Here is a 22,332-nt window from a genome sequence, read left to right on the forward strand (position 1 = left end):
TTTCTGAGTCCAATTTATTGGTTTGAAATCAGGTCTTATTAATTCATAGAGAGGTTTAACCCTCTCTGCATAATTTAGAAAGTATGTTCTTCCGAAATTCAGGAAACCTAGTATTGATTATAAATTCTTCAGAGTCTTTGGTGCTTGGAGTACAGCACATTTCTCTAAGAAATTGTCAGCTAGGCTCTTGCCTTCACTTGATAATTCATATCCTAAAAACAGGACAGTTAGATGGGCAATTTGTGACTTTTTAAAGTTGAATTTGTAACCCTCTGATGCGAACCCAAGTATTATGGTGTTCAGTCTTTTTAAGTGAGTCTCCAGGTCATCATCTGTGAGATAGATATCATCGACATAGGATAATGCCTCATCATCATATATTTGAAGTAACTCTGTTACCCTTGCTGAGAATAATCGTGGGCTATTCTTGAATCCCTGTGGGAGTCGACAGAAGTGTTTTTGTGACCCCATTATTGAGAAAGCGGTCAAATACCTGCTTTCAGGTGCAATGTTTTGACAAAAGAATCTATTAGAGATGTCTAATGTCGTTTTATATTTTTTGCGCACAATGTTATTCATTAATGCTGCACTGTGTGAGTTTTATACTGCAAATGTTTTACAACAGGAGTTAAGGTGTCTGTAGTCCAAAACTAGACGATGTGAATTGTCTGGCTTGGAGATGGGAAACAAAGGATTGTTCATTTGTGAGGTGCATGTTTCAATCACCCCTTGATATTCAAGTTGATCTAAAATCTCCTTGACCTGCTTTTTAGCTTCTTGTTTAACTGGGTACTGCCTTTGTGCAGTGGGCTGATTTTTTAACTGGATTTTGTGGAGAGGCGAATCCTCATCCCATCCTACATGATATTTATATAATGCAGGAGCTTGGGCTACTGCCCATTTGCTTGCAAGTGTATATTTTTTATGAATTGGTATATGACTCGAGAGGGCAGGCATAATCATTTCTTTGCCATGAGGGCACTCCCTGACAAACTCTGGTGGCCAGTCTTTTTCAGCTAACAGGATGTCATAGCCTTTCGAAAGGTTATCCCAAAAGAGACCCCTTACTTTCCTCGTCTTGTCCCCCCTATACGCAATGTTATTTCGTATATTTTATGAGGTTTGCTAACCCTGGTATCTGCAGTTTCCACCTGAATGTATTAATTCGTGTCCACTGTCTCCAGAAGATTCATCACGATCTTGCGAGCTATGGTCACTTCTGCTGCGCTGTCTAGCATTGTCTGGGCCCACTCTCCGTTTTTCAGTTGTGTCCTCAGAATCCTCGGCATGTTTAATCTTAATACTTGCTACCTTCTTTCTGGGAAATTGTGATTTATTACTTTGATGAGCAGGTTCTTTGTCTTTGGACTTGACGTGCTCTTCTCTGTGTTCTGACCATCCTCTTCTTTCCGATTTCTGTGAGGATGTCTGAAAAGATCGAGAGGGACGTGTATCAACATCTTGATATCTATCAGGTTTTTTCAAATTATCCCTATTTCTAAGGTTGTATCTTTTCCCAGAGGGCTCCCTTTGGGGAGACTTGTTTCTTCGGTCTGGAGATTTTTCTCTTCGTTGAGGAGACCTTCCTCTGGACTGAAATCGTTTTTCCCTGGTAGTGGACTGTTTATTACCATCCCAACTTCTTTTTGGAGTATTCAGATTATTTTTAATAAAGGTTTTTTCAGGATTTTCAGTTAGTTGGGGTTTTACCGTTTTCCCACCCAAACTTTCTCTTCCTAGTTCTTCATAGGATTTTTCTATGATTCTGGCAAGTTCAAATGGTTGGTCTGTTATATCTGTCTCCTTCAATTTCTGGCTAATCGCCACAGATGCTGCTTCTCCTTTTATGTTGGTTAATAAGATAGCCGAGACCTGCTTGAAGTCTTTCAATAATTTCATACCCAGAGTTAAAGCAGGTTCTGGACCGTATTCATTTTGAATCTGTCTTAGTACATCTGGTATAACTGCCATAGACGGAACACCATGTGTTTTTGTGTATATTGAAGCAAAGACTGTGCCCCAAGTGTCACAGTCTTCCACATGTGGTGCAATGCCCATTGGAAGACAGAGTCAGAATTCTGTGTTTCTCAGTAGGAGTAGTATCTGGAAATACTGCTTCTATTTGAGTAATTTTCTGTGCTAACCAGAATGGAATTTTTTCCCGTTTTGTGGGTACTTTACCAAGACATGATTGTATGTTCTGTGGTGTAATTTTGTTTGTGTTCCCCTGATGAGGGGTCGGCTGTGGAACATTAATTGTGGGTTGGACTGTTGAAGTTCGCATGACATATTGGACCAATTGTCTATGTATTTTAATTAATAGTTTTAGATGAACTAAAAGTTCCCGGTCTGACATTTTATCAATGTCTGGATGTGGTGTGTAGCTGGCTAGAACCGGCCACGTGGCTCCTTATCTACCTAGTGGACCGTGCCTGGTGATGTGATTATTATGTTTAAGGGCGCCATTAAACCAGAGCAGGTGCTCTTGGTAATTTAGTGGGATTTCAACGTCCTCAAAAGGAGTGTATATATCCGGAGGTTCCTCTATTTTGTAATAGTGGAATTCTTTTATTACAGCGTGTGCTGCTGGAAAATGTTTCCATGAATAGAATACCTCTGTTTGCCGATATTCATGGGCCTCTACCAGGAATATGACTGTACCACCTCTTGGTGATAGTCCATTCTCTATAAGTTTAAGAGTTATAGTTCTCCTTACCTTTACTGGAATGATTATAGCATTCGGGTCATTGTCTTGGATGGTTGTGTCATCCTCTACGAGCTGAGCCGCTATTCTAGCTCTCTCCCTTTCGTCGTCACTTTCTGACATTTTTACTGACTGAAAGCTCTTTGTTGCAGATCAAGTTTCAAGGAAACAAAGATTAAGTGCACAATATTTTGGAACACTGTATCCTTCAACGTTGACTAAACCAAAAACTAATACATAGGAATCTCTTCCTACTAACTTCCAGCGGATATTAACCTTTCACCCACTCCAGGCGTCTTTTGGAGTTTTTATGGGAAAAGGGTTCAGTGTGAAAAAGCACGACTGAGTTACTCTAGTGTCTTGCGTTTGATTATTGCCTTACCAAACGTTGGGCGCCATGTAGTGTAGTTCCTGTATTCCCAATAGGCTCTGCGCATTGGAATAATATAAACAGCAGTGTAGACGTAGGACTGAGGTCGACTAGGTCTCTACTGACTATATTAGACTTAATTAGTTTTGCCAGCTAGCTCAGAGGTCACTAGAAACTTTCTCGAATGTTCAGGAAAGAGTTAACTCTCCAGATTTAGACAAGAAGGGATTAGCTTCTGCCAACCATACAAACATGACAACTTTGCTCCCTCAGAAAAGAGTGTATCTCTAGAGTTGTGTGAAAACAATAGGCAGCTATTTCACTCAGTAAACCGTGCATACTTAGTTTCACCAGAGTGCAGAGAAATAGAGAGACAGGCGTTTTCAATAAAAGGTGTTATTTTATTGAGCAGTCTTCTTTCTCATGCAAGAGAAATGAATTGCCACAATTGCTTGTCATAAAGTAAAGTGCGTACAGTAAAAGTAGTATTATGAAATAATACTGTAAAAGCATTGATATGGTTCCTTAGCCATATGATACTTTAAAATAGATAAAATATATACATACATAAAAACATTGACTAACGTACTCAACTGGTGCTTCTAACTACGCCTACCCCGGTGTACCTGACCTAAGCCTAATACTTGGGAAGGAGTAAGTAAGTAGAATTTAAGTTAAGTTGGTTAAGTAGGTTTTGCCAAGAATCTGAATCAAGAATTCTCTTAAGGGTTTAGTCAGCTCCGTACCTTGGTAATAGAATGTGGGAGGTCTGGTATCTCTTTCTTCAGGACTCGATCTCCCAGCAACCCTCAAGGGTGACTATGGGGAACACCGGAGCTGGATTTTCTCGGCGTGAGTAAAAGCAGCTTCTCCAGCGCGTCAAAGGGAAGGGGCGGCTTCCGTGGGCTCTTGCATCAGCTGGGCTCTCGGGCAAGTAGATAGCCGCTCTGCTCCAAACCACTGTGTATTTGCTTAAGGCAACTGTTGGTATATTTATACCTGAAAGGTGCCGGGTTTGACGTAAGTTTGGACATAAGACGTCACTAAGAACTAACAGTTCTTTCTGGACTCCAGGAGTTCTTGTTCAAATCAAAACAAAAGCAGGAGGGGATTTCCTGGGCTGCTGGAGGCTTGGTTTGTTTAAAGAACACGTTGTGCTTCCTAGGAGTCGATGGGAGTAGCCGTGCTGTGCTTTGGACTGCATGGGCTATTACTGAATATGGATATGATTCTTATGCCTTTATAAGGATATTATTAATTATAACCACATAAGGGCATGAATCGGGAATATCGAATTAGGGTCCTAGATAGAAATACAACAGTGGCATAGACTCTGTATCCTCTGCTTGCAGGTTCTTCTCATCTTGAATCTACCTTTGGGTTCCACTGAACTTTTTCACCTTCTTTGCCAGCAACATCTTTACTGAAGTCCTCCATTGTGGTCTACAGCACTTTCCAACATCACCTCACACTATTGCACCCAGGGCATGGTGTAGGTATCCAGGTCCTTGCGTAGCCACAGGTGGGGTGACACTCCAACCTTCCATCTTCCACTGGGTTTCTTCAGGGTTCGCTGTGAAGGGTCCTTACTCATTGACTTGTATTGAGCATGTGGTTGTGTTCCCACTCTGTACATGACCTCCCTGGGGTTCCTAGATACTTACCATGTGTGGTTCCTTGGGTCCCTGACTCTTCTACATCTTCTGGGTCCAGTCTCGACTTAGATTGTAGTTCGCATTCCACTATTTTAGTATATGGTTTGGTCTTCTCATGGAGAACAATGTGTATTTGTGCTACTTAACAGTTCTATTACTGACGTGTTGTGGTTATATCTCTGGGTAGGAGATATTGCAATTTGTTAGTAAGTGATTATAATAAATACCTATTTTTCTAAGTACACTGTGTGTTTCTTTTTCACTTAACTCCCACCATAAGATTACGTACTGGTAAAACAAGCTGCTTTGCACTCCTTTTGGAATAAGCCTGAAGGCTGCTCTCCACAGCTACCACTTAGAGAGCTTTCTATGGTTGTTTAAGACCGACCACTAACATCACCAAAAGAGTTGTCTGGATTAGTGCAGGGTGCTACACTTACATAAGTGAGCAGCATATACTAAGCCAGCCCCCTACAAGCATCTTTCTGACAAACATTTATATTTTTTATAGTGCTACTCATTGTTTACTCACACTCAGTTCTGTGATCTTCATGGCACACGTTCTTTGTAGCAGGCACATTAACCCTCTGCGCTGTGTGGGTGGACGGAGTGCTTATGTGAGTGCACGGTGACAAATGCAACAGTGTGAGAGGAGGGTAGTGAGATTGCAGATTGAGCTGTGAAGGGGACAGGTGAGTGAAGTGTCAAATCAGTGCAGGGTGAGTAGTGTGTTTGCATGACTGCAGTGTGAGGTACAGGGTGAACAGCGCAAGTGCAGAGTGATCAGTGAGTGCAGGGTGAGCGGGTAAATGGTGTGAGTGCATGGTGTTCAGTGTGAGTGCAGCGTGATCGCTGTGAGTGCACGGTCAGCATGAAAGTAAAGGGAGAGAATGAGGAGTGAGTTATCAGAATGCAGGGTACATTCCCAGACATTTGAAGTAACTTAGAATGTTATTGATAGCAGCGTGGGTTTCAGATATAAGTTAAACAATTGCTATTATGGCAATAATCTCGAGCTGCAGCAGCCCGGGCTGAGACACACGACGACGGGGCTAAAGCCCTTTCTGTCCAATGGGCGTTGCACGCCTGTGTTCAGGTGCTCTTTACCTCACGGGTGTCGGTGACTGGATAATCAGTATAAAAAGATTGCCTTAATACTCAAGGCCCTGCATCTTTTGTTTCCCTGAGGGTCATCCTGGGTCAAGAGAGCGTGTCTAGAAGACATACAGAAGCACCCATAGGCGAGCCCCACAACCTTCTGTTATAAACGGATTCTTTGTTGTCCAAACCTCCTGAAGTTAAAAGCATAAAGCATCCTACCATTCACAATGACTTATACTCATATCTGACAACTTGCTGCATAGTCCTTTGTCTTTTATGATAAATCAAACAAACTCAGTTTGGAGTGTACATGTTTCATTCTCCTCATTTGCATATTGGAAAGTTATTAAGCATTTTTCCAAGAGAGCAGTCTAACTTCATGGCAGAACCCAACCAGGGATTCTTCAAGGTTGCATCACTCATCATTTGTGGTATGTCAGGCCACACATTGGCCTATTCTAATTTGAGGACAGCCAGGAAGATGTGGAGATGAAGAACTATCTCTCTAGACGGCCTGAGGGTTTTAAGTAAAAGCATCAACACACACCCACATTGTAGTATTCTTAGTTAGAGTGTTCTGGTAGAATTGTTATTGTACCTTTGCTAGCCAAGATTATGTATGTGGTGGTTTGGCAGAGGGAAGCTGGTCTTGTATGAAGGTGGATGTCTAAGCTGTATCTGGAATAAACTTCTTTCCTTCGAAATGAATTCTACCTGCCTGTTTACTACATAATTTGGCGATGATTGGGATTAAGAAGAACTTCATTAATAGAAGAATTGTACAAGACTATCCAGACAGCGTTCACTTATTTCACGGTATCTTTTTGTACATTACTTAGTGCCTTGATTGCACCTGCGGCAGTTTTTTTTAGTGTTGTGCTTTGATCGCACCAGCGGGAGAAATCGCAGCCCTTATGTTTTATTTTGAAAGAATGCTGCATGCAAGGAAAATTCTTGTTGTTATCTTATTCTCAGACAGCTCATAAAGGATTTAACGGATATTCTGTCGCTTTAGAGGTTGAAGCTACGCCTAAATTTCACCATTGGATATATTTTTTTAATTGACTCTTTAATCATACGTACTTTGAACGATATTCGATAGCGCATCTTTTAAAAACTCACCGAAGTGTGTTTGGAACACGCATTGTTGTCTGGCGCTCTCGAGAGTGAAGAGTTTACTGCAGCGCGCAACCAAATAGCGTTACTATGCGACAGCATTTCCTGTAGCAACCTTGCGCATTACGTCCTCACGTTTGTGATGAATTACGCCTAGTGGCCATTTTGTTTTGTGTCAGACGATCGTTTCCATAACAACCGATACAACTTTCATCAGAAACCTTCTACAAAGCTTTATTTCTTTTGTTTTAAAGTGTTGAGCCTTTTTGTAATTTCTAGCGAGTTGAGGGACAGCATTTGTGACCAGAGATCTTCGTGGTGAATATCGCCAAGCAGCAAAACTGGATTGCAACACATCACACCGTGACAACTATCGACAGTAAACACAATTTTCATCTTAGACTGCGGTGACAACTTTTATTGTTTTAGATTATTGTTTTAACACGTGGTTTCACTGTTATTTTTTTTGTCATTGGTCAATGATATATGCTTTGAAGTGATCTTTATCTTATTGTCTCAAAATGTCAAATATTGTTGCCCCCCCCGCATTTTTTACCTAAAGCTGGTGAACCTAAAATGGAATGGGATTTATGTACCCTATGTTTTTAGCTTATGTAGATGTTTTAGAAGAAGATGGGTGTTCTCCTAAAAGAAAGCTCGCATTGTTAAGAAATTGTCTGGGTGGTGCAGGTTTGAAAGAATTAGCAAACTTACCTCCTATAGAAAGTGCTGGTGATATTAATGTTTTTGAAGTCACTATTAAACAAATGAGTATTAGATTTAGCAGGAAAATTAATACTGTGATGGAAAGATTAAAATGTTATTCCCGTGCACAAAAAGAGGATGAATCCATTGAGGATTATGTCGCAGCACAACGTACCTTAGAAGGTTCATGTGCATTTGAAACAATACATTTTGAACAAGTACTTAGGGATCAGATCATGATGAAGACTAAAAGTAAGAAGATTCAAGAACGTTTATGGATGGGTACAGAATCTTCTTTAAGTGCTTTACTTAATATCGCAAAAGGGATTGAACAGTCTGAAATATTTGTGAATGAGATTAGGGGACAGGTAATTAAGAACAAAGACATAATTCCAGAAGTAGCAGTAGTGAAAGACCAGTCTAATTTAAAAAAATCTTATGTTCCAGTTAAAAAAGAGACCTATGTAAAAGACCATCATTCTTTTGGAAGGAAAACTCATGTAGTTTGTTACAGATGTGATAGCACTGACCATGTTGGTAGCTACAGAGGCTGCCCTGTAATGAATAAAATCTGTGTAAAATGTAAAAAACCGGGTCACTTTAACAAAATGTGCAGATCTTCACAGAAAGTAAATTTAGTAACATGTGAAGAAAATGATGATCCTGAATTTTCTGAAATTAACAGTCTATTGTGCGTAGGAGATATAGAATGCAAGAGTTTCCCCAGTGATAATATTCTCGTCAATGGGAAGGAAATCTCTATGTTAATTGTTTCTTGTGCTTGGTACAGTATCATAGGCAGAAAAATGTTTGATAAATTCTGGAGTGCCACTAAACTATTGCCTCCAGACATTCAACCTGGGGGCTATTCGGGCCACAAAATTGACCTTGATGGATTTATGTGGGCCGATTTGGAATTCAAATACAGAAAAACTAGAGGAAAAGTTTATGTTGCTACCAAAGGAGTGTCCATTCTTGGGTGGCCTCATCAGCATGAAATGGGTATTAAGCTCAACCCCAATGCCACGCAACCTGTGTATGTTGTACCTCCCGAGAATGATGAGTTCACAATTAAAATTAAAAATACATTTCCTTCAATCTTCATTGATGGTTTTGGTAAATTTGTTAAGTTTCAACACAAGATCATTCTCAAGGAGGGAGCCGTTCCTGTTCGGCATAGAGTCAGGAATGTACCAGTGGGGTACCGTGATAAATTGAAATTAATTCTATCTGATCTAGTATCTAGGAATATCATTGAACCTACAGAATCTTCTCCTTGGGTTTTGCCAGTAGTTTTATCACTCAAATGTAAAGGCGAACTTCGTCTATGTGTTGACCTTCGGAGCTTAAATAAAGAGATCTGGATTGACAGGCATCCTTTGCCTCATATCCATGAGTTAATTTCTACTTTGTCTGGGGCTAGTGTCTTTTCCACTATTGATATTGCTAGTGCGTATCATCAAGTTGTTCTTCAGGATGAATCCAAGTTTCTGACTACTTTTATCACACCTGAGGGCATGTTTCAGTTTTGCCGTATGCCATTTGGATTGGCCAGTGAGGCATCTGCCTTCCAGAGGCTGATGAAGGAAGTTCTTGAGGGTTGTTCTGGTGCCATTGCATTCATGGATGACATTTTATTTTATGGTAAGAGTTTTGAAGACCATGATAGAAACTTGGAAAGAGTATTGCATTGTATGCAAGAAAAAATGCTAACTTTGAAATTTTCCAAATTTAAATTTAGTTCAATACCTTGGCCACAAAATTTCCTCCCAAGGTATTAAACCTAAGTTTAATCATATTATGAGTATATCCAATGCTCCCTCTCCTTCTACAAAGGAATAACTTGTATCATTTTTAGGGCTTACAGAATTCTATAGTAAATTTGTACAATATTACTCCTCAAAAGTTCACAGCTTGAGAACCTTATTAAAAAAAGATGTGAAATTTGTATGGAACAAAGAACAACAGTTCGCTTTTGAATTGCTGAAGAAAGAGATTGTTAATGTCCCATTCTTAAGACCTTTTGAAATTGGCAAAGATCTGTAGATGCTAGTAATGTTGGTCTAGGTTCCGTTCTAATGCAAAGGAATCTTGGTGAGGAAATGTAGATTCTTATGCTTCTAGGACGCTTCGGGGTGCAGAGTACAACTATTCCACCATTGAAAAAGAATTGTTAGCGTGCACTTGGGCCATGTAACATTTCCGACAAGTATTGTGGGGCACTAGATTTTGTTTAAGAACTGACCATAAGCCGTTAATAAATATGTTGGCAGCTGGTGGTCGCAGGACTTTAACTGCTAGATTAGCACGTTTAGCTGCCAAATTGAGGATGTTTTTCTTTGGATGGAAGAGAGCCATCCTAAATGCAATGTAAATAAAACAGAAATTCTTCCTATGGGAAAGACCCCTCATTTCTGTCCCAGCAAATTGTGGCCGGAGGATTCTCCTGCTCCCCCACAAACTGTGGTGTCAGCAAGAAATCTAGGTGTTCTATTTGACACCAAGCTATCATTTGACCAGCATGCGAGGAATGTGGCAGGAAGTTGCTTCAGTATTATAAAATCTTTAAAGAAGTTCTTTGACTTCCTGCCCACTGATTCAAGAAAGGCTGTGGTAGTGGCCTTAATCCTCGCACGCCTGGATTATTGTAATAGCCTGATGGCAGGTGTTAAAAAATCACGCTGAAAAAACTCCAAAGCGTGCAACACGCAGCTGCCAGACTTGTTCTCAAACTGCTGAGGAAATCCTCATGCGCCGGCTACCTTGACGACCCTTCACTGGCTGCCTCTGCACAAGAGGATACTATTTAAAATTCTGATTGTCGCCTTTCGAGCATTTAATGGTACAGGCCCGAAGTATCTCATCAGGCGTTATCCCCATTACAACCCCTCCAGGACGCTACGATCCTCAGGAGACAATCTGATAAAATTGGCCAAATTTAACTATAAAACCAAGGTGGGTAAGACCTTAACCTTCCTGTCATCTAAAGCCTGGAATTCAATGCCTAAGAACCTTAGATTGCTGACTCAGGAAAGTCAGTTTAGGAAGCACCTTAAAACCTGGATCTTTAATCTTCCAGATGACTACGTAATGGCCACTATCTAGTATTGTACTTGTAACTGTATGCACATTGTCTTATTAGCGCCAGGATGCTCCTTTCGGAGCGATAGTTGCGCTCTATAAATAAATAATACAAAAATACAAAATAAAATACAAAATTGCAGGAATTTCAATGTGTAGTTGAATATGTTCCTGGTCATCTCAATGTACATGCAGACTGTATGTCTCAGTTACCGTTACCCAACTCATTGGACATTGCCAACATTGGAGTCGATTGTGATGTTGCATTTTCTATTGATAATGTTAATGGTGAGAGTTCCAATAGTATTTCTGAAACAGAGTGGAAGGTAGCTATGTGTGAGGATAGTTATTTGTCTGATGTTGTGAAATTGTTACAACTGGGTTGGCCTGAAGAACGGAATTTATCTGGAGATTTGATATCTTTTTGTAAAATAAACGATGAACTCATGTTTGACCAGGGTTTTGTAACTAGGGGAGATAAGATAGTTCCTCCATCTAAGTTGAGAGAGAAAATTATTTCCTTAGCTCATGAGGGTCACATGGGTATGTCTAGTACAAAAAGGCGTATCCAGGAATTTTATTGGTGACCTGGGATCGACAGGATGGTTGATAAATGGTTCAGTTCGTGCTTTCCTTGTGTCAAAAGTGATAAAACTGTTAAATCTTTACTGGTTGATGTTTCTCCCATTGAGTTTGTAGCCAGTCCTTGGAAGAAACTGGGTATTGACATTATTGGTCCGTTAAATTTTTCTATTAACAAGGATGTATTTGCGCTGGTACTGATTGACTACTTTTCTAAATGGCCTGAGTTGAAGGTAGTGGATAAGGTTGGTTCTACCCAGGTTATTGAGTTTTTGGATTAAGTTTTTTGTAGGGAAGGCATTCCTGCAGAAAATGTTTCGGACAATGGTCCTCAGTTCATCAGTAGAGAATTTAGTTCATTTATGGAACGTTGTGGTGTTGTTCATAAAAGAGTGTCCAATTACAACCCTCAGGCCAATGGTCAAATTGAGCGCTTTAATAGAGTCATCAAGGAATCTATCCAACTTGCAGTAAAAAGCGGTTTAGAGTGGAGAAAAGCGTTGCGTGCTACCTTGTTGTCGTACCGGATCTCTCCCAATTCTGTGACTGGGTTGTCTCCTTTTGAGATTTTGCAAAGCAGGAAACCTGGATCTAAACTTTTACCATGGTGGATGAAAACTAAAGTGCCTTGTGAATCTTTATTTGATGTCTCTCAAGTTAGGGATAAAGTTATGAAGTATCAAGAGAAAATGAGAGGCAATTCGTTGCAAGTAACTAGTCAGGGGTCTAAGATTAAGGTAGGTGATTTTGTTCGTATTAAGTTTGGTGGTGTTTTTGGTAGTAAATGGGAAAAGTGGTCTGATCCTTGTGAAGTGTTGGAAGTTTTTAGTAAGGTGGTAAAATTTGGTGGTAAAATTTGGAATTTTAGGCGCATTTCGTTATGCAAAGCTACAAATATGAAGAATATTCCTAAAAAAAAAAATCTTGTGATAGTTATGACACCTATCCTGCCATGTTAGACACTTTTGGTTCTGATCCGCAGATTCAAGACAATTCTGTTTCTATTTCTTCAAATGCTAGTGTTGTTCAAAATTCTTTATCTAGTGATTCTTGTGACAATGACAACAATGTTTCTGCAGATTCAAGTAATACTAATTTAAGGAAAAGTTCTCGTATCAAACATGCTCCTGTCAAATTGGGTGATTTTCATCATTAATTTGTTTTATGTTTTTTTATTTGTTTTTTGTTATTTTGTTTTTTTAAAAAGGGGGGAGGTGTGTAGTATTCTTAGTTAGAGTGTTCTGGTAGAATTGTTATTGTACCTTTGCTAGCCAAGATTCTGTATGTGGTGGATAGGCAGAGGGAAGATGGACTTGTATGAAGGTGGATGTCTAAGCTGTATCTGGAATAAACTTCTTTCCTTTGAAATGAATTCTACCTGCCTGTTTACTACACACATGACTGCCAATCAAATGAGCTGCTGACATCATCAACGAGTTCGGAGTGGTATATACGGTAAACTGCTACACGAATAGTGTTTGGAGGGACATTACAGAGTCTGGTGAAACATAGCTCTCTTATCTGCACCGCCATAGGAAAAACACCTTTGTTCAGTGTATGCTAAATAGCTCTATTATTTGCTCCACCATAATTTCAAGTTGGCAGATAGGCCACCCCCCAAAATAGGCTAACTGGTCTGCCAATGGTCCTTGCAATCAGTGTGGATCGCGACGATGAACCCTGTAAATCAATTTTAATCCACTTTCAATGTTCGGGTGCAAACCATGATTGGGGCAAACAATCATGACAAATGTTCAAAAGGGTAATGGAATGCACACCTTCTCTTCAATGATAATTAACATTAATCCTGACATTCTCCAAGAGTGCGTGCTTACTGGAATTGTGCTTGCCCTCGTAGCACATGGGTAATACATCAAAATGAAGGGAGCGACATTTCCGCCCCTAAACCAGTCTGACAGCTAAATGAGCAAATACACAATATTTTAAGTTAATCAATATTTCAGTCAATTCGTCGATGCTTGTGTTAAAGTTCCTCTTTTTAAGCTCAAATCCACATATGCAGTATCATGCAATTTTCCCAAGTTTCAAGTGTTGATGATATTACCATCCGGACCTCTATCAAAAACACGACAAACGCACAATTCATCCATGGCATGTTCTCTATTTCACCCAATGCATTTTGGACTACAAGAGTCCTTCCTCAGGGGTAGCTACAAGTGAAACATTTCACCATTAATATTAGGTTATGCATATCCTTGTGCATTTCTAATGTTAACAAGTTCTCCAAAACACCAGTGAAATAAAATAATAAAATTTAAAGCAATAATCACCCTTGTTCTCTCCCAAAACTATCTAACCATTATGTCTTTTAAAACTGCATAACTCATGCATTTTAAACAAGCAGCCGCCTTACTCGTGCCTAATTCACCGAACACTTTTGCAAATCTTACTTGTGGTATGCCGCCTTCTTTATCTCTAACACACCATTAAATTACCTCCTGTTCTTTAACCCTTCAGAGAATCTTTCCATTCGTCAATATAACCCTGAGCCCCTGGTACCACCACTATGCTCCGTTTTTCTACCTTTGCTCTTTACATATATTTGCTAATTGCAAATAGCAACACCTTTATTCAGTGTATGCTAAATAGCTCTATTATTTGCTTCACCATAATCTCAAGTTGGCAGATATGCCACCCCCTAAAATAGGTTAACTGGTCTGCCAATGGTCCTTATAAAAGGCTTCCATGGAATTAGTGGGGGCCTTTCTTTAAATGCAGGATAAACCTCTTGAACCCCATTTGTTAGACAAACCAGATATGTTGTGCTGAAAATTTATTTAGAGTGTGCATTTCTGCATGCCTGATTTGAGGGTGGACTTAGGTGTAGGAAGAGAGGGCAGTTTTGATGGGGAAACTTTGGGGCATATTAGCAACAACTTGCGTTAATTATCGCAAACCACGCTTAGCACGATTTTTTTAATCGCCTCCTATCGATGGATTTTATTGTGGAGATAAAGCAGTATTAGCAACGTTTATCTCCACTGCGATAAAAAATCCAGTGATAGCGACAAATCCCATCCTCAACGTGAGATATCCAGCAATAAAAATCCTATCGCTAAGGAAAATCTCGCTAATAAGCAGGTGGGGACTTAGCCGTAGAATCCTCCTCCCATTGACAATTATGGCTAAGTCAGGTTTTTACCAGGTGTAAAATCCTGGCGCTAATTGCGGTTAGCACGCGTTTTTTCTATCGCATCGCGGGTATTGGTGATAGGCGATAGCTGTGTTAGCGACTGTTTTCAGTCGCTACCAGTTTGGGTACGCCCACTTTGCATGTCATTAGCGATAAATATCGCTGACATGCAAAGTGGGCCCCAAACCGGTCGCTATCGCCTAAAATCCGTTGCTAACTGCTTTTAGCGACAGCTTGGTAATTGGGAGATAAACAAATTGCCGCTTTATCAGCAAAAAGTGCAGCTAAAGCGGCGATCTGGCCCTTGCTAATATGCCCCCTTATTTCTCAGAACAAACTCTGTGGATTTCCCCAGGCTGCTGAAGTGATAATTCCATTACTCTGGTAGATGGAGAGCTTGCCTTTCAAACTCTTAACTCGTGCCTATAGTATTGAAGAATTTGACCTATGTTGTTAGAGAGGGTTGTAGTCTATGTTTGACTTAGAGGGGTTCTAGCAAAAATAAGTTACCCCACCTTGCCCCATGATACTAACAAAGGCCCATCAGCCTCCATACTTCATATGGGACACCAGCAGGGATAATCTGCAACAAACTTGTGTATTATGCTCCAATTTACACGTTGTGTATTTCATGCTGCATGTTTCTTCTCTTTTCATTCTATATATTTAAATTTATTTTCTTTTTCAGTGAGATTTTCTGTCATTGGACTGGACCTGCCCCTGGTCATCCCTCCTGGTGAAGATGCAGTGTTGCCATGCCACCTGTCACCCCAGATCAATGCAGAGAACATGACTATCAGGTGGTTTAAAGGCAAATACCATAACCTTGTCCACTTGTATCGGGACACAGAGGACCAGTATCAAAATCAGATGGTAGAGTACAGAAGCAGGACGACCCTTATTAAAGATGGCATCAAAGCCGGTCGCGTATCCTTGATGGTACACAATGTTCGACAGTCTGACAGCGGCTGGTACACATGTTTCTATGATACAGGATCCTTCTATGAAGAAGCAGCAGTAGAACTAATGGTGGCAGGTCAGTCACATGTACATTTCATTCTGTAAATATGGTTATGATCCCCCTGTTCAATCATATTCTGCATCTCAGAAACTTCTCAGAGAGGTGTAGATAAAAGGAAGAGAAATGGCCTGTCTTAGAATATACAGCAGTAAACATATGCTAAATTCATGGACAGTCCATTGAGAAGACCCGGAGGATTCAGTTCACTGTGCTAGTGTGAAGGCATGATCAGGCGCAGGGTTTGATTACTGTTCTGTTGGTGTATCAGGTACGGCGTCAGTAAACCTAGCAGTCGTGTGCCCCTGACAGAACAACCTTGATCAATGAATCTGGGATGAAAAAGGGAGATTTATCCCATGGTATGGGGGTCATTTAAGTGTTTTATTGTCCCTTACTGGCATGTTTTTGATTGCAGTAAGGGAGAGTAAAAACCGACCATTCGCCTGCCAACTCCAAATCAAGCAAGAAATCCAATGGCCAATCCTCGGCGGCCATTGCTCCTTTGGGCTAGGAGTGTAACAGTGACAAAGTAGTCTCTATCGCAGACAGACTTGTGGTCCGCCCATCTGTAAATCAGGTGAACAGACCTTCCTGTTGGTGGAGAGTGTAATCCGTCATCATTGCGTACCCTCTCTGCTAAGCCTTGATTCTGGTGCAGTGTTAATGACGGATACAGGGAAGTCTTCGATGCTGACATACTTGAGGTCTGCCATCTGTAAATCAGGAGTGCGGTCTGTCAGTTTGGCTGAGAGGGACTCCATTGCTCTTACGATGGAGGACCCTACTCGCCAAACTCTAAATCAGCCTCTAGATATTACAAGACCAAGTTCTGAGGGTGTTAGCTAGAATGTCTAATTTCTCTTTTCCTTTCTTGGTTTGCCCTCTGTCTTTCCTGCAGCTCTAAAACTGAAACAATGACCCTTCTTTTGTAACCCCCACCAGGTTAGTCATGGAGTCCACATAGGTTCTTTCGTCACATCTTGGTCGGCATTTACCTCAACCCACATCTCAATATAACCAGCAACAGAGACCTACCCTTTTGCTTCCATTCTGTGTTGCTCTGGCTCTGCATGAATGAAATGAAATGAAATGAAAGCAAGTTTATAACGCGCGTACTCAGCCCAATGGGCATCAAGGCGCCTCCCAATGGGCATCACCAGTAATCAGTCCCAAGCCCCTGAAAGCTGTTTGCCCTGCATCGAAGCATTGATTTTTTTTTTAAATCCAGTTGTTTCACGCATTTTATAGCTCATACTTTGTTTTAGGAAGCAGGAGAGCCCATTAGAGTGGACTCATCTAAGGAGCTGGGTTAGTAATTATGGCAAATTATGCAAAACTACAATTAATTAGGTAAAATCAAGTGCATCATTTTGCTCTGGTGGTAGACTTTTCATCTCTAATTGCACACCTTCAGGTACAGGTACAGAGTATGAAGTTGGTTGGCCTGGCTCACATGGGCAGTGTTAATCTAGTAATGCCAATTTGGTGTGCTTATTGTGTTTCTTCCCTCATTTCAAGCAGGATTACTAAATGGGTCATTGCTTTACAAGAATATAATTTTGAGATTAGATATATTCCTGGGGTTAACAACAATGTTGCAGACACTCTCTCAAGGTTGGTAAGTGTTGGTCAAGATGAAGTTTCTTTGGATGAGGGGGATGATCCTGATGTTCATGTTTGCCAGGTTGATGAAGAGATTATTAGTCAAGAGCAATGGAGGGTCTTATTGGCTTCTAATTCTGTTGTATCTGAGGTTATTTCTCTTATTCCCAAAGTTTGGCAGGCTAAAAAGAATTGTTCTATTGAGGTGTCCAAGTTTTGGAGTGTTAAGGATGAGTTAACAATTTGTGATAATATGCTTTTACGTAGTACTAGGCTTGTGCCTCCCTCTGCGGTTCGTGGAAAATTAATTGCTTTTGCGAATAAGTCACATTCAGGCATTTCTAAAACCAAAGAGAGACTGCGCACTTGCTATTAGTGGCCAGGTATGGATATACAAATTGAGAGAGTTGTGAAGGAATGTCTGGTGTGTGCGCATATTGATAAGTCGAAAGTTGTGAGGTTTCAGCCTATGGTCATTAGAGAGTTTCCTAGGAGAACTTGGAGTGAGGTTGCTTTTAATATTGTTGGTCCAGTTGATTCTGAGGGTCAAAAAATGTTTATTTTGGATTTATACTCCAGGTGGCCTGAGATTCATTTCACATCCAGAATTGAGACCTCTCAAGTCATAACATTTCTAGAATCACTCATAGCTAGAGAGGGATATCCAGATTCTATTTTCACAGACAATGGAGTGCAGTTGGTCTCAAAAGAAATGGAATATTTCTTGAAGTCTAGAGGAATTTGTCACAAGAAGTGTTTGCTCTATCACCCAGAGACTAATGGTATGACAGAAAGGTTCAATAGGGTGTTGAAAGAAACCATTTTCTAGGCCAAGTCTTCTGGTTGTTTGGTTGAATACTTCTGTACTTTGACCTGTCCCAGTTGATGCTTAGATGGGTTCCTCACTTTATGGAACAAACCTGAATTTGATTTCAACTTAATGGCCTTCTCTTGATCTCTCATTCAAATTAAGGAGATCTTACAGATTCTGTCTTGGTTACTACACAGATAATGCTCCTAAAATGGAGAGGATAAGAGGTTTATAATTCTATCCTTTCATCTAGAACGTTTATTGTTCTTGATAAGTGTGATGTTTTCACAGATGTTGAAAAGTAGTCAACTGATTTGTCATGTTTGCACTCCATAAAAGGTTGTTGAGCTCTTGCTGGTGCTGCTTTGTTGACCTGATGAACACTCAGAAGATCAATATCGGGGATGAAACATCAAAGCTTTAGCGTGTAGATACATATTCATCGATATCCGCTTTACATTGGGCTCCAAACTTGAATCAACTATTGGTCCTAAATAAATGAAGACTTATGGTTTCATTATATCTGTTATATAACTAATTGCGCCCCTGTTCCACTATTCACTGCGCCGTTCACTGGAGCACCCTTCACATATTGACACAGCATATAGTGATTGATGTATTATGTGTCAGTATATGATTGATTTAATCTTGTGATATAGAATCACTCGTGGTACGTAATATGTGCCTAGGAAGTGAAGGCATTTTTCTTCGCCTGAAGGAACCATTGTTGCTACCTAGGATTCTTGGAATATGGGGATGCTCCTTATGAATATTTAAGGAAGCCAAATGGAGGTGCCCCCAGGCCGTGAGAGACGATGCTCCACAGCCTGGTGTATAGCGTGACCCACCCCCCCTCAAAGTGGTCCCAAATTTGGAGCGAATACAGAAAAATTGTCATGATGGAAACAGCATCCAAACTGCGAAGTGAACAGTGTCACAGCACGAGTGGAAACAACAGCGTACACTCATTAGTTTCACATTTAAGGCAGTGGTGTGGAAAGAAGTAGGACCAAAAATGGTCAGCAGCCTGGGTAAGTGGATCAGCGGCAGCTCCTCTGTTAGGGCAGAGGAGTGTCCCCCTACTGCAAATTCAGGCATGAATAATAAAATCATAAAACAATTGTATTATCTTTTTATTTTTCATTCTGCAGGCTGCCAGTCGAGCCGACTGAGTGTCTGAACAAGTCTTAGGGCGGTGCGGGACCTTCTTGACAGACAGCAGCTACAGCTGAGACAGGAGTGGTGGCACTTCAAATGCGCATGTCGATTTGGTCAATTGTCTTAAGACAGCCAACCTGACATGCTCACTTACATCTCTCCAACTCGAGATGTGTCGCACAGCCGGGTGGAGAACAGGCGCAGGATCCCAGTCCCTGTGTATGTGCAAAACAATTCCACTCAGACCAATCCCTGCATTTATTAATGTATTATTTTCTGAACTGGCTGCACAAGAGGCAGGCTGGACTTGCTTTAGCTAAATATTAAATGAAATAGCCCTGTGTCTCATCGACCGCACCAGTGCAATCCTGCACCAGCCTTTCCAGATTACATAAACAGTCATGGTGACTCTGCACAGACATTTCCAGGTTATGTAAATTGCGCCGGTGCTGGGGCAACTTGATACTAGCATCTTCCTGCCTTACAAGTTGACTGATGTAAATGCGATACAAAAGGGGGTGGTGATGGACGGAGCATCTGAACCAATCAAACACTCACACCCAGTCAAAAGATCAGGGTTTGATCCATCACCGTTCTTTAGCCCACTCTGCCACCCCAGTTCAGACATGGCCATATGCAAAGCACTCTGACCCTGTGCCTCATGGGAACAGTCCAGCCCGAACTGCCAAGTCATGTCCTCCCTGGACCGGAATCAAGCTTCCTAGGACTGGTTTCTGGCATTTCAGCCGTCTTCAGCCAGGCTTGCTTGAATCCAGTGGAAAGTAAGCAAGGGACTGACTTCGGAGCATACCCTGCCAACCTATGGCGAACAAAGCGGTACAAAAGGGGGTGGTGATGGACGGAGCATCTGAACAAATCAAACACTCACACCCAGTCAACAGATCAGGGTTTGATCCATCACCGTTCTTTAGCCCACTGTGCCACCCCAGTTCATACATGGCCATATGCAAATCAGTCTGACCTTGTGCCTCATGGGAACAGTCCAGTCCGAACTGCCAAGCCATGTCTTCCCTGGACCGGAATCAAGCTTCCTAGGACCGGTTTCTGGCATTTCAGCCATCTTCAGCCAGGCTTGCTTGAATCCACTGGCAAAGTGAGCAAGAGACTCAAGTCTGAACATACCTTGCCAACCTATGGCGAACAAAGCAGTACAAAAGGGGGTGGTGATGGACAGAGCATCTGAACCAATCAAACACTCACACCCAGTCAACAGATCAGGGTTTGATCCATCACCATTCTTTAGCCCACTCGGCCACCCCAGTTCGGACATGGCCATATGCAAATCAGTCTGACCCTGTGCCTCATGGGAACAGTACAGCCCGAACTGCCAAGCCGTGTCTTCCCTGGACCTGAATCAAGCTTCCTAGGACCAGTTTCTGGCATTTCTGCCGTCTTCAGCCAGGCTTGCTTGAATCCAGTGGCAAAGTGAGCGAGGGACTCACGTCTGAGCATACCCTGCCAACCTATGGCGAATAAAGCGGTACAAAAGGGGGTGGTGATGGACGGGGCATCTGAACCAATCAAACACTCACACCCAGTCAACAGATCAGGGTTTGATCCATCACCGTTCTTTAGCCCACTCTGCCACCCCAGTTCAGACATGGCCATATGCAAATCAGTCTGACCCTGTGCCTCATGAGAACAGTCCAGCCTGAACTGCCAAGCCATGTCATCCCTGGACCGGAATCAAGCTTCCTAGGACCAGTTTCCGGCATTTCAGCCATCTTCAGCCCGGCTTGCCTTAATCCAGTGGCAAAGTGAGCAAGGGACTCACGTCTGAGCATACCCTGCCACACTTATGGCAGCCAAAAGCGGTACAAAAAGGGGTGGTGATGGATGGAGCATCTGAATCAATCAAACACTCACACCCAGTTAAAAGACCTGGGTTTAATCCATCACCGTTCTTTAGCCCACTCTGCCACCCCAGTTCAGACATGGCTATATGCAAATCAGTCTGACCCTGTGCCTCACGGGAACAGTCCAGCCCGAACTGCCAAGCCATGCCTTCCCTGGACCGGAAACAAGCTTCCGAGGACCGGTTTCTGGTATTCCAGCCGTCTTCAGCCCGGCTTGCTTGAATCCAGTGGCAAAGTGAACAAGGGACTCACGTCTGAGCATACCCTGCAAACCTATGGCGAACAAAGCGATACAAAAGGGGGTGGTGATGGACGGAGCATCTGAACCAATCAAACACTCACACCCAGTCAACAGATCAGGGTTTGATCCATCACCGTTCTTTAGCCCACTCTGCCACCACAGTTCAGACATGGCCATATGCAAATCAGTCTGACCCTGTGCCTCATGGGAACAGTCCAGCCCGAGATGTAAATGCAACATTCGCTCTAGTGGGCCTGTCCTAATGTCTGTTGGAATTCTCCTGAGCTTGCACCAATGAAATATATGTAACCCTAAAACTTGATGGCATCTCAAGCTGTCAAGATTAGGGTTTCATGGCGCCCAGCCTAGGATCTTCTTCGTGTCCAGGAAATGCCTACTGTTCCTGGACACACAGACAGAAGCCAGATTGAACTGGGAGTGTAGAATTGCTCCAGAAAATAATATCCAGCATGAGGAGAAAAACATTGGAGGCAAAAAAAAACTTCCAGCTGCAGCCGCCCAGGCCAAGTAGCAAGAAGATACAAAGCAGGTACTGGAGAAGGCAAGAAGATACAAAGCAGGTACCGGAGAAGGCAAGAAGATACAAAGCAGGTACCGGAGAAGGCAAGAAGATACAAAGCAGGTACTGGAGAAGGCAAGAAGATATAAAGCAGGTACCGGAGAAGGCAAGAAGATACAAAGCAGGTACTGGAGAAGGCAAGAGGATACAAAGCAGGTACTGGAGAAGGCAAGAGGATACAAAGCAGGTAATGGAGAAGGCAAGAAGATACAAAGCAGGTACCGGAGAAGGCAAGAAGATACAAAGCATGTACCGGAGAAGGCAAGAAGATACAAAGCAGGTACCGGAGAAGGCAAGAAGATACAAAGCAGGTACTGGAGAAGGCAAGAGGATACAAAGCAGGTAATGGAGAAGGCAAGAAGATACAAAGCAGGTACCAGAGAAGGCAAGAAGATACAAAGCAGGTACCGGAGAAGGCAAGAAGATACAAAGCATGTACCGGAGAAGGCAAGAAGATACAAAGCAGGTACCGGAGAAGGCAAGAAGATACAAAGCAGGTACCGGAGAAGGCAAGAACATACAAAGCATGTACCGGAGAAGGCAAGAAGATACAAAGCAGGTACCGGAGAAGGCA

At 41.9% G+C, this 22,332-nt stretch overlaps 1 protein-coding gene across 1 annotated transcript in view; it reads left to right on the top strand.

Annotated features, from left to right (window-relative positions):
• The window catches only part of LOC147710048 (butyrophilin subfamily 1 member A1-like), a 743,009-nt gene that overhangs the window by 261,136 nt on the left and 459,541 nt on the right, over positions 1 to 22,332 (top strand). Inside the window, exon 2 of the mRNA XM_086920707.1 lies at positions 15,157 to 15,504. Coding sequence (XP_086776833.1) covers positions 15,157 to 15,504 — 348 coding nt within the window. The remainder of the gene's footprint in view (positions 1 to 15,156; positions 15,505 to 22,332) is intronic.

Source organism: Lissotriton vulgaris, chromosome 5 (assembly GCF_964263255.1).
Source record: "Lissotriton vulgaris chromosome 5, aLisVul1.2, whole genome shotgun sequence".
Taxonomy (NCBI): domain Eukaryota; kingdom Metazoa; phylum Chordata; class Amphibia; order Caudata; family Salamandridae; genus Lissotriton; species Lissotriton vulgaris.